Source organism: Bacillus rossius, chromosome 5 (assembly GCF_032445375.1).
Source record: "Bacillus rossius redtenbacheri isolate Brsri chromosome 5, Brsri_v3, whole genome shotgun sequence".
NCBI classification, from domain to species: Eukaryota; Metazoa; Arthropoda; class Insecta; order Phasmatodea; family Bacillidae; genus Bacillus; species Bacillus rossius.
The window spans coordinates 2314564-2328104 of NC_086333.1; the positions used below are offsets into that span (position 1 = coordinate 2314564).

General features: G+C 35.0%; 1 protein-coding gene across 5 annotated transcripts in view; it reads right to left on the reverse strand.

The window, feature by feature from the left end:
• Nucleotides 1-13541, reverse strand: part of LOC134531551 (nuclear factor related to kappa-B-binding protein) — a 239079-nt gene that overhangs the window by 35770 nt on the left and 189768 nt on the right. For all 5 annotated transcript variants that reach the window (XM_063367243.1, XM_063367245.1, XM_063367247.1 and 2 more), the window contains exons 19-20: nt 7195-7352; nt 1010-1183 (exon numbers count right to left, since the gene is read on the reverse strand). In XM_063367243.1, coding sequence (XP_063223313.1) covers nt 1010-1183; nt 7195-7352 — 332 coding nt within the window. The remainder of the gene's footprint in view (nt 1-1009; nt 1184-7194; nt 7353-13541) is intronic.

Consider the following 13541-nt stretch of genomic DNA (forward strand, 5'->3'; position numbering starts at 1 on the left):
AAGTGTGCGCCCACTCGCGTTGCAAAACATGTATTCATAAAATCACTGCTTCGTTAAATCTGGGGTTCATGTCATCGGGGTTCTAGTGTATTTAACTACGGCAAGCTGAAAACGTAGATGTAAACTAACCAGTAAAAATAAACTGTCTTTTGACATATTTTCTTTAGAGGTGGCCTGTAGGGTGACGGACTTGTCATGAAGGTTGAAGTGGGTTTAAAGCAAAGCTGTCAAGCATTGTGAGTGACAGCATCCTGCCATTGAACGGCTGGTTTCTTAGCGAGTAGCGGTTTTATTTCTTAGCGAGTAGCGGTTTTATAAGGGAGGGGGGGGGGGGGGGTATGAAATCAACTGAAAATTTTGGAAAACATATATTTGACCCCCCCTCTATTAAGACCCTATTCCTGGGAAACGTGAGGGGTCGTTTCAGAGAGGTTGGACTGTAATTAATACATTATCGAAAAACATACATTGTGCCTTCTAAGAAATTGGTCGAAAGAATAATCAGCCAAAAAACACTGCAAAAGATTTAGCCACATAGCCTAATAGGCTATAAGAAGGGAATTGTGATAAAACCCAAATAATCACAAAAATAAAGTCAATACACCACCTAACACCAACATTCAAGTTAATACATCACAAGGCACAAAAATGCAATTAAAACAATCATTAAATATAATCAGCATTTTCAATCAAAACTAAACACTACTAATGAATAAGTAATCTTTTAAAAATAAATGAAATGAAAGTAATTTATTTCGCATAAAGTTTGTATCATAATTTAAGTCAAAATTATTGGAAAATTTTTTAAATTCTTGCATTTTGACATTATGACATAAGCATTTTTAAAAAACTGAAATACTTAAAATATTTATTTTATTTGTTTTGAATAAACATGTTTATTACAAATCATTATATTGTAAAAGTGCATCACGAATCTGTCAAAATGACACTGTTTTGGAGAAGTAAGCATCATATTTGTCCAGTAATAAACAGATATGAGAGAGCTGACCTGCGCGGTTGCTGCCTGCGACTTGCTGGCCAGCAGCACGGGCTTGCCCCCGATGTGGGCCAGGTTGATGCTCCCGCCCGTCCCTCCCGGGCTCAGCATGCGCAGGTTGGCAGCAGTGGCCATCACCGGCTTGCCCGACACCGCACTCACCAGCTTCGTCACCTGCTGCTGGTGCTGCACCACACCATCGTGCACCATCACTTCACGCAGCTCCTTTTAGCTCCGTACAAGTGTCGAGACTCCAGATCATACCATTAGTTTACTTTTATTAACAAGTTGTCATTTAGAGATTCACCGATTTTACCAAAAACTGAAAAATAAACAATTGTTGATTTTTGGCTTTTTTTGCTAGGTTGGCATACATGTACATGTAATTTTTGAACATAAGATTGCAGACTTCACAGACGTGATGTTTCTGACCTAGTTCTCGGTAATAAATGGTCACGAGAACCGGAAACATAATCCTGACAAAACCTTTCCTGGTTAAAATACAGTATACTCCTGGTAAAACAAAAAACCTAGGGTGCCAACATCCTGGCACACACATCACTACTTTTATTTATGCATACAATTCAACATGCGTTAAACTCATGAAGTTTACACCAGATACACACTACCAAATGATTAAAATTAATTATAAACAGTAAAAAGATAATCCATTCATTAATAAAATTACAAAGTATTGTAAGTTTGTTGATAATTAATTTAGAATAAGTTTCAGGATTGATATTTATATAATATGCCTTACAATTGATTTACTTGTTTATTACACGAGACACATGAGCCATATTTATTATACAAAATGATTTTGAGACTACTATGTAACTTTATTCTGTTTTCAATATAAATACAGTAGAACCTCGTATTTAGATATTCCAAGGGATCAGGACAAAAATATGTAGATATCAGGAAAACGTAAAATAAAAGAGTAATTAATATAAAATATTTTTTTTTGGTCTCACTATAATGGAAACAGCAAGGAAATACACACCACACTAAATAAAATGTCAGAGATCTTACGTTTTTTTTATTAACACTCACACGAGGAAAACAAATCCATTCATTTTTGCAGTTATTCTGTATTGTTTAAAATAGAATATGAAACTTACGCTTCTTGAGTAAGAGATGTGAATGTTCACGCATCTGAAATGACTACTTTTTATGGTGAGATATTCTTACAGAACACTTTTTCGAATTTTGTGTATAATCGCATATCAAAAATATTTCTATTAAACAAACACAACTACTCCAAAACAATTGTTTACATTAAGGAACAGGAAAAAAAAAATCAGTTGCAATGTTTGAAAATTCAGTGCTGCCAACTACCTTTCCAAAATATTTTTAATGTGACAAAACAGACATTGCCGAACATCATGAAGAAGCCATATTTACAGGATTTTGGTATGTTGTTTTAAAACTTATTTTAATAGTAGCACAGTAAATCACGTTTTGTTTATATAAAACCACATTTACAACTTTATTTTTATGCATAATACCTAAAATTTTAAACAGGAAAGATATCAAAATAAAATTAATTTTCGCACCCATGTCACCAAAGTTTTGGTTAGTGGCAGGGTTGGCTGATTTAAACTACAAATTTGTTTAAGCCATGATTTACATCAAGTGGGAAAAAAGAAGTTTCTTAAAAAATGTATTATTAAATATAATATCTTAATAAATTTTAATGAAAGGTCTAATTACAATCTAATATCAACAATAGTTTACTCAATGGAAAAAATAATTACCGTAATTACTCGAATATTCGTCGCCATCGCATAACCGTTGCACCCATTGTTTGAGGTAATGAATTTGGTATTTAAGATTCCCCTTATAATCGTAGCACCCTAATTTATTGACGGCGAATGAGGCGCGAGGCGCGAATGGAACAGCAGTTAACACAATGGAACAGCCTGCTTTCACGTGGCGTGTGGCACTTATCATTGGTCCAACCTTGAGCGGCAAGTCCTAATTGGCCGTGTGGGAGGAAGGAATGTGTGTGGAAGATAAGATGCTGTGATGCCATTGTTTTATCTCGTTTGCGTTGGAGTGGAAAGTACCGGTAATTGCAGAGTTTGAGAAAGTTAATTTTGTGAGAATATGGGTAAATACAATTCGTATACTGCCGCTTTCAAGTTGCGTGTAATCTCATTTGCAGAAGAGCACGGAAATCGGGCCGCGGAAAGAGAATTTTCAGAAAGTGAAAAACTTGTTCGTGACTGGCGAAAACAAAAAGACAACTTGAATAACACTAGTTCATCTAGGCGAGCTTTCCGAGGGCATAAGCGTGGGAAGTTTCCTGAAGTGGATGCGCAAGTGACTGAGTACATTCGTGAGTTAAGGAACAACGCGTGCAGTGTTTCTCTAGAAATGATCACGTGCAAGGGTAGAGACGAAGCACGTGCGCGGGGCATACCGCACGCCCAGTTCAAGGCCAGTCGTGGGTGGGCGACGAGATTTATGCGATGTGAAAATTTTTCACTCCGGCGGAGGACATCCCTTTGCCAGAAGTTGCCGAAGGACTTTGAAAACAGCGTTTCGTTCTGCGGACGCGGCAAACAAATGACTACCTCCTCTCGCAGATAGCTAATGCAGATCAGACGCGGTCTATTTTGACATGCCACAGAACACCACAGTCAACGAGAAGGGGCAGTCAAGCATAATTATGCGCACTACTGGGAATGAGCGGATGCGTTGCACAGTGACGGCTGACGAGCGGAAGACGTTGCCTAAGGGAATGAAGTTTCCTCCAGGCGTACATGTGCGTGCTCAAGAAAAGGGCTGGATAGACGCTGAGCTCGTTAAGGACTGGGTAAAGACTGTGTGGGAGAGACTGCCAGGGGGTCTCCTGAAACAAAAGGCCTTGTCGGTGTGGGACAGCTTCCGCGCTCATTTGGTTGAGGAAGTGAAGCGAAGGTTGCAAGAGTCGAGGACTGATATTGCTACCATCCCAGGTGGCCTGACATCGATGCTGCAAGCCCTAGAAGTCTCTGTGAACAAGCCGTATGGGGAGTGGATGGCCAGTGGGACGCTAAGCTGAAGCGACCATCATTGCTCTTGGTTTGCGAGTGGATAATGCGAAGTTGGGGTCTCATCACTCATGAGATAGTCGTGAAGAGTTTTAAGAAGACTGGCATCTCGTGCGCGCTAGACGGTACGGAGGACGACACGATCTGGCACCAGAACAGTGACGACAGCGGCGACCAAGATGACGTTGCCATCCCGGCAAATGAATCTGATCCATCAGAATCTAGTTCAGACAATGAATAGATAAACTTGGTGAGTGTTCAGACTGAATGTGTTTTAGAAATGTATTTTGTTTATTGATTTTTTTTTGCAATTTTGTGTTTATACTATATTTTTATTTTGCCAAACTTCTTGTAACCAAAAGTTGTTTTGTTTATTTTGCGCGTATTGTAAATAAATATTACGTATAGATACCATGTACCTAGATACTAACTTCTTTAATTTAGCATTTTTAAGCGATTTACTAAAAATTTTTACTTAAAAATTTTTTTTTTTAAATTTTTCCTCACATAATGGTACCTCACTTTTTCCCCCATAAAATTTGGTAAAATTGCTGCGACAATTATGCGAGTAAATACGGTATATACTAATCAAGATCTTAACATTTACATTATCTAAAATTACTTCTCTAAAATTAAACTAATTAGTAAATCATAGTCAGAAGTGTAAAAAAAGAAGGAAATAAATAAATAAATTTATTATAAAAAAAATCCCTGATTTACTATAAATCCCCATACTGTGGGAAACACCCATTCTATGGAGAATCCTCCTCCTGTGGGGAAAATACCCTTTGTGGTGAAGTTGCAGTCAGATGTGCAGATTTGCTGGACTTAAGTTCATTGATGATATAACTTTTCTGGTTCAACATGAGTGGCAGAAAGCAGGATGTCGTATGACTTTCATTTGAACATGCTGAGAAAACCAAAATAATTTTAAAAACCTGTCTCCCCCCCATTCTGGTTGATGGCCATATGTTTTCCTGTGGCACAAAAAAACATTTAAATTTTTTTACAATGGCAAACGAAGTTGCTGTGACCACAAGCATACATATACATAATAAACTTTAAAATTCACTTTCAACTTTTATTGTTCCATCTGAAATTTTCTGATGGTCTGCTATTAAATGCGGTGCTGTTGCAGCGTAAATTGTGGGAAATGATTTCACATAAAGCGGGAAAGTAATGCATGAATTCTGTAGGAAAAAAATAATAATAATCATGGGAATTCATAAATCCCAGGAATGTAAAAATGAGGTTCTACCATACATAACTATCTGTAGTTCCATAACAGGATGACCATTTCAGTATTAATTACTGACAATCTGCAATAATTTGCAGTACTGCATAACTGACCTCCATAACGGCGACAAATACAAGCGTCTTTCTAACTTCCCTTCAAGCCAATGTTTAGTTAATATCACATCATTTTTCAACCACGCAGAAACATAAATAAAAATAATAATTCAGCATTAAATAAGTAACACAGTGTTACATTCATAAATCTGATTAAGTGATAAAAGTTAAAGATGTTTCACATGACCCAGAGAATAGATAACTACAGTAACTAGAAGCAAGATTACCCTGTCTTATCGCAATAATCGTCGCACTAATATTTTAGGGTGTCAATATTTGGATAAAAAAAAACCTCTCGCGTAAACGTGGAATTAAGTTTTTGGTCCCGCTATTAGATTCCAAGCGCTTTGTGTAGGTATTTTTTCCCTATAAAACAATGTATTTTAAAGTAGAAATCTATTATTTATTCGGACAATACCACTTACTTCTTTAATTAACGGAAATACAAAGTAGTCTGATGTGTAAATTTTATTTAAAAGACTTTTTAAACGTTATAACCTTTATCTGTTAGTCTTTGTTGCCGCGGTGCACCGCATATGAAAATGTAGCCAGCGCTAGTGGGCATCATTCATGTCTGGTTATGTTGCTTCCCGTATAGAGAGCGCACACGTAGTTGAATTTTGATATTGATATCTTGCCGATTGTTGCATGCAACGCGCACTCTGTGTCGAGTGCCGAGTTAACTACATTTAATAGCCCGGCACTCTTTTGTGGCCTATAGATAAACTATACAATAAAATGTACATGTATAATGATTTTGAGCTTTAACATTGCATATATATTTTTATTATTGATTTAGTTGCAGATTAGATTTTTGTTTTAACTTAACCTCATCAAAATAAGTGTTTTATCACATAATCATCACACATTTTATACTAAAATCAAGTTTGAAAAGTAGGGGTGCAAAGTTTAAAAAAAAATAAAAAAAAAAGGGTAAAGTTATTCATGTAAACAAAACCCATTCATGGAAAGTACGTTTATTAAAAAAAAGGATAAAAGAGCACGTAAAACCATTTATATTAATAAGATATGCAACAAAAACCTTTCTTCAACTTTAAATAGAAAAACAAAATCTATGACTTGAACGCAAGCCACTTGAATCTGTGACATGAACTAACGCGTAACTATTGTCGTAGTACACAATTCCCACGAAAGAGTGCGAGCTATCAAAAGTACCTAGTTAACTTGGCACTAGACAGAGAGCGCGTGTAGCATGAATAGGCGAGACATCTATACTCGACTATGTGTGTGCGCTCTATACGGGAAGTAACATAACCAAACATGAATGATGCCAACTAGCGCTGGCATTTTTATAAGTGGTACATCGCGGCGACACAGATGAATAGATGAAGGTTAAAACGTTTAAAACGTATTAAAAAAAATTTACACATCTGACAACTTCGTTATTTCCGTTAATAAAATAAGTAAGTGGTAATGTCCGAATAAATATTAGATTTCTACTTCAAAATACATTGTTTTACACGGAAAAGATACCTACACAAAGTGCTCGGAATCTAATAGCAGGACCAAAAACATCATGCGCCGTTTACGTGAGAATTTTTTTTTTAATCAAAATTTTGACGTACCAAAATATGGGCGCGACGATTATGTGATAAAACATGGTTAAGTAGTAGTATGTTTAATGTAAAGAGTTGAAGGATATTGTTGAACTGTTGAAGCAGTTGATCAAAGTAATTGAGCTTGATCTGTACTTATTATAACAGGTTTTTTTTTTTAAATTTTAATGTCAAAGATGAAATACAACATTTTCTTTTTTGTAAGACCACAAAACCTTGGCTCTAATGCTACCTGCGTGGCAACTCTCTGCTGGCTGACGGACAGCAGGCTGCCCTGCGACACGACTGCGAACTGGGCCACGCCGCCCGGCGAGCTGCTGTAGCTGCTGGGGATCTGGATGAGACTGGTCTGGCCTGCCTTGCCGGCCGCAGCCACCCTCAGGGCAGCTCCTGCGTTACCACTTCCCTTCACTTTCCCCGCTTATTAGTGCTTTTTTTTATAATTTATGCCATTTTTGAGTTAAAACTTAACAATTCACTCAAGCATTATGTAATATTACATTAACTGAAAGTGTTCCTGGCAAAAATTTTGAACTTTACGAGATACAATTTTTATTTTATTTTTAGATATATATTTTTTAACCTCTCTCAAAACTTATCATTATTTGAATTTTTTTCTCAATCTCTATAGAGCTTTTCCTGACACCAATTACTAAGGACCCCAGAAAATGGTAAATAAAACTGGCTCATTTCGGTGTAAAAAAATGACAAAAGCGGTGCAAAAAAATGACAAAAGCGGTGCAAAAAACCAGTGTAAAAATTAGCAAGCGGTGCAAAAAATCGGTGTAAAAATAAGCAATCAGTAGAGACCGCAAAAAATTGTGAAAAAATTATGCCATTGTCGGTGTACAAAAAACCTCATAGCCTTACTGCTTCCTTATTTGCCTGGCCAATTTTTGGGACATAAGTTTCTCTAAGAGTGTTGGCTGATGATGGCAAATCTCCTGCACCTAAAATGTATACATAACTTACAATATACTTATAAATAGGTAGCATTTATAAGGTTATCGCTGAAAATATTAATGGGCTAATTTATTCAAAACAATTCTTAGCCAAACCTAACCTAACCTTTTCTAGATTAGGTACTGCTGGATTACAGAGTCAAACCATCAATCAATCAGTCAAAAATATATTGTGGTGTGCTCACCATTTCACAATGCAATCCATCCTATTTATGTGTTTGTTAATCTGAGGTACTTGCATATTAATTTAAAGTAAAGGTAAGTTAATCGATAATATTGTAGGCCTACATATGCTTATGAACTTTTATTAGAGGGGGAAAACATTTCTAAATAAATAAGGCTAACCTTCAACATGGGTGTTACACAATTCCCTCATAGCTGGATGATCAGCTTTTTCCAAAGGAATGTTAACTTACAGCATCATATTAACAAAATCAGAAAAAAAATTCTTGTTTTCTGCACTTTAAAGCTTGTTTGCTTTATTCACGCTGTCGCCTATCGAGATTTGTTTAGACACGGTAGAATGCTTGACAAAATAATTGTCTTTTTTGTTTTGTTTTGTGTGTGTCATTTGCCACATGCTTTTTGCACGTGTCTTTGCGTGTACAATCAACCCGCACGTTGCAGAACTTGCACATCATAATTTTGTCCTGCTGATCAAAAATATAAAATCATCCGATTTTATCTCTCTTTCGCGATCAAACATTGTCGAAGTTTTCGGCATCTTAGCCACAAATTCAATTGTATCACAAAACTTACAAAATGTGGACGGTATTGTAAACACTCATAGATATGTGCACGCAAAAATGACTGCCATCTTAGCTCGATGCGATTAAATTAGGTTAGAAAAATCGACACCAGTGCGCCTTGCGGCAGAAACGACCATTATTCAAAACACGAAAACTGTGGAGTCAATTTGTTATGTTGGTAGTGCTCACATATCGATTGTTGACAATTTTTACATTTTGTTTTCATTTGCGATGGCAATATTTACTGTTTGTAAACAGAGTAATAAAAATACGTGAATTTCACTAACGTGTCAAAACGAAGATAATATCACGGCACTAGTCTTTCAGTCTATGTTTATTTCACGCCTATGTTTATGATGGCGTAAATAAATATAACTTACGACATAAGGACATTATTTTGTGTGAAAAAGCGTGAATTTCGCGCGAAAATTCGTGAATTTCGCGACTATGTCAAAATCAAAGGAAAGTCGCAAAATTCGTTTAAAGTATCAAATTTTCGCGTTATTTCGTGAATTTCGCGCTTCACCATTTTTCGGGGTCTCTACCAATTACATTCATGACCAAATCCTTTTGGGTGTAAAATTCTATTATTCCAAAAATAGGGATGGGTGAATAATAGAGGTGGACGGGATCCCGAAATTCAGGATAGAAGTAGGATAAAAACCATTTCCGAACTTCGGAAAATAATTTTTCTCTTCGGGATAATACCTCGGGAAAACAATTTTTTTAAATAGTAAAAACCTTCGTCGTACTAATTTTTATATATAAAAATACGTTATATATACATACGTCCCGTAACAACTTCATATACGTATTAAACGAACAAAGTACGAAGACATCACAAAAAATAAAATACATATTACAAACATTAACATAAATTCAACACTCGTTCATAAACATAATTTAAAATAAATCTCCGACTAAATAAAGAACTCAATGTTGAATATTATTTTTAATGAATTTATTTTTAAGTTTGGCGAATGTTAACATCTTTGCTGTATTTTTAGGTTATAATTTGTCTTGAAAATTAAACAGCAACAATAAGCAGTGTTGCCAAACGCGTAATACACAAGAAATAAATAAATACAATCAGAACTATTTTCTTCATATTTTTTAAATGTAGTATTCAACACCAAATAACAAAATTAAAACTTTCTGCCACACTCCTGCTCTATGGATATTGTATATAAAGTGGTGCACCGATGCAGATACCGCTGAATCGTAATCGGCGATTATCTTAACGATTACTTTGCCGATTATCTACGTCCCGGTGTAATTAAGTAGGTTTTTACCGTTACACATTTTAGGACGAAATACGGTAATATTTGTATATATTACAAAATTCATCTAACTCCGTCAGATCTTGATTACAGATATTTTGTTAAGTTTAATAAATTCATTGCCTCAAACAATAAAAAATACATTTTTCCTACACATTATTTACGTTTCGTCTTTTGTTCTGTCTTTTGTTTAGTGGCCTTGTACATTACCTATAGCCAGAGACATAAAATAGATGGCACGCGATCAAAATACCACAAGCAGTTGCAGTGGATTCTATGACAATCGATCTTTTCGAGTCGTAGTAGCTGTTCAAAATCGTAGTCCCGATACCTTCTAGAGTTTATCACTGCATTTTACCAAATCGTTATGGGCGTCTTTGGTAACATTATCCGTTGTGTTATTTGTATGTGACGTGAAAAGTGAAAAAGTATTTATAATTTTATATATTCAGTCAACATAAATAAAATCACATGTGCTAGAATTGGTTTTGTGTCATTTTTATATAATTATAGTGAGATGGTGAGTAGGGAGAAAAAAATTGAAGTGTGGAAACACTGGAAACATTTTTATATAAACTCAAGTGAACAAAATAAAACATGTTTACATTGTTAAACCGTAATTTCTCGTGGTGGTGGTGGTAGTGGACTGACCAATCAGCAGGGATATACTACTATTAACCTATGTAACCACATCAAGCAAATGCAACCTGATAAATTAGTGGAGAAGTGTGATAATGTAACCACAGATGATTGTGATACAGATGGGGTTCCAAGAAAAGTAATGAAATTGGCTCAAACAAAAATAACAGACATCATGGAAATGAAAATACTGTATGATGTGAATGACCCAAGAGCATTAGAACTGACACAGTTTATAGCTTAAATGATTTGTGAAGATATGCAACTTTATGTGATAGTCGATAATAATGCTAGTTTTCCGCAACAAAAACTTACCCATTGTAAATTACAATTATTAGACTGTAGTTCAAGTTGTTTACAATAACAAATATAAATAGAAGTTAATTTAATTTACACTTTGCAATGACTTAATAGTGTATTTTATATATTTTTATACTGTTATTATAACTGTATTCTCAATTTTACCTAATCTTGTTATTAAATTCACATAGGAATAAAAAATTTTGTCTGCATTATTACACTTAAAAAAATTTGTTGATTATAATCGGTAACTGAATCGGTATCTGCCGATTATTGCTCTCATAATCGGTAATCGAATTGGTAATCGGTAAAGTCATATCGGTGCACCACTACATATAAGCACAACTTAAATAAGCCAAACAAACTAATGAGAGGTGTGTGCAAAATAGAATACTACTATTCTATACACATATGGTGCAAAAGATTTCAATTTTAACACATTTAAGTGAAATAGATGTCAAAATCATCATAGTGCAAGGATTCTCTGAATTAGGTAATACAGTGAAACCTCTATTTAACAAATCTCAAGGGACCAAAATTTGTTGTGTTTGTTGTAAAGGGGTTTGTTAAATGGAGGTTTCGCACGATATATTTCTATTCATCATAAAGCTTCACATAAATGGCTAGAACTGTCTTTCTGACTGTTTAATACAATATGAGGAATCAAATATGAAAAAGTACATAGAATACACTTGTTTAATGGCCAACCATTTGATGCTTGGAAATTATCAATTCCCATCCCCAGTGCTTCCTGGCGTGCCTTTTCTTGTAAAATCGGCACAGAGACGTTGATGTTAGATGCCCTAGCCTCCATTAGCCAGTCAAAAAGTATCTTGTCCAAATAATCATTTTTACATACTTTCACACGTTTTCGATTTGTTCCTACCAGAGAAGCGTTGTTTTCCATCTGTTTCCGGTTGGATAATATGGTCGAAAGTGTAGACACCGGGATGTCGAAACGTTTAGCTATATCACTTTTTTTTACACTTTCATCAACTGCATTTAAAATTTCTAATTTTATTTTAATATCAATCTGTTGCCACTTTTTAGGATTAGAATTCATTTTACAGTAGTACCGTGTTGATTTCCGTAACTACGTGTGGAAATAAATAAACAGTGGAAATAAACAAACAACAGTGAAAACTGAAAAAATGGAAATTGTACTCATAGATACCATAGTTAAAAATATTTGCGTGTGCGCATCTTTAACCATAGAAATGCAAAATATACTAGTTGTTCGTCTTGCCAGAGAAATGTTACGAGAGGTTTCCGCCACTAGCGCTAAATGTACCCGCCATTTTGAACAAAGTGTGGCATGTATACACGACGTGTGTTATCCATGATGCTTTGTTTGTTATTGCCTTCCGCGATGGTGCTTATTATTTTAAGGTTATATGCACATATTTTTAAGCAGTGAATGCAAACAAATTAGTGGATGTCTTGTAGGAGATGTTTATTTTTGCATGTTTTTCAAAAGCTGATGTTCGTTGTAAAGGGAATTTCACTATTTCGGAACAAATAAAATTCGGTATTTAGAGGTTAAAAAAGCATTGATCTTATGGAGGTTCAGCGGGATCAAAATTTTATTTCGTTGCATGGGGTTTTTCGTTAATGGAGGTTTTACTCTAGCATTCCATGTCCCTGAGGAAAGGCATCTCGTTGAGAGAAAAAAGGATGAAAGAAGGATGGAGGGGGAGGGTAAGAATGGTGGTAGTGATGGGGTGTGTGTGTGAGGGTGGGGGGGGGGGGGGAAGGGAGAAATACATAAGAGAGGTATAAAAATTAGTGGCTGATTGGTTGGGAGGATCAGTTGTGTCTGTACATAAGAACCAAGACAAAGCAGTTGGCAAAAATTCATTTCCCTATGTTTTATTGTCTGGTTGCATACATGTAAAAAATGAAAGTATACATGACAAAATGAGAAAACAGACTATTTAAAGCGATATATTTTGTTTATGGAAGCAAATTAAGCACATCATTTTCATCCAAAAAATGACACAGGGGATGTCTTACACACCATTTAATTCTAAAAAACTTTTCCCGACTTGAAGCATCAAATCAGAGTTAAAAATATTGCTTAGTTATGACATGGTTTTGGAGTAAAACTAAAATTTTTAATTCATAAGAAATAAATATTATTTTAACTTCAAAAAGTGATGAAATATAAAAACTACAGATAATATAATGATAGATTAAAAATTTCTTTAAATAAATTGTCTTGAATATTTATTTTAACCTTTTTGCAAGCGATTGCATACGTTCATCAAAAATAAGGTAGACGCTGGCATTCCTGTTGATCTTCAGATTTACATGAAAATTTAGTTTTATCTATTTATTAGGAACCTTATCAATGTTGCCATTTCAATGTAAACAGACCTGGAAAAGAAGCATTCAGAATTTTCACCTTTGATAAACCACTACTGGCCATAATGGTGGTTGCAAAGTGTGGTTTAGTGCAACATACAATTCTGAAGAAGAGAACACAAAGAGGAAACCCCTTTGTTTTATTCATTAATCTCACCAAGCCATAACATTTATCATCTAATAAAACTTTTATTAGATGATTAAGCTTAATTTTCTTCGTGCATCACATTTTCCTTCATAAAATCATATTAATCTTGGAATTATGAGAGAACTTAAAAATTATTT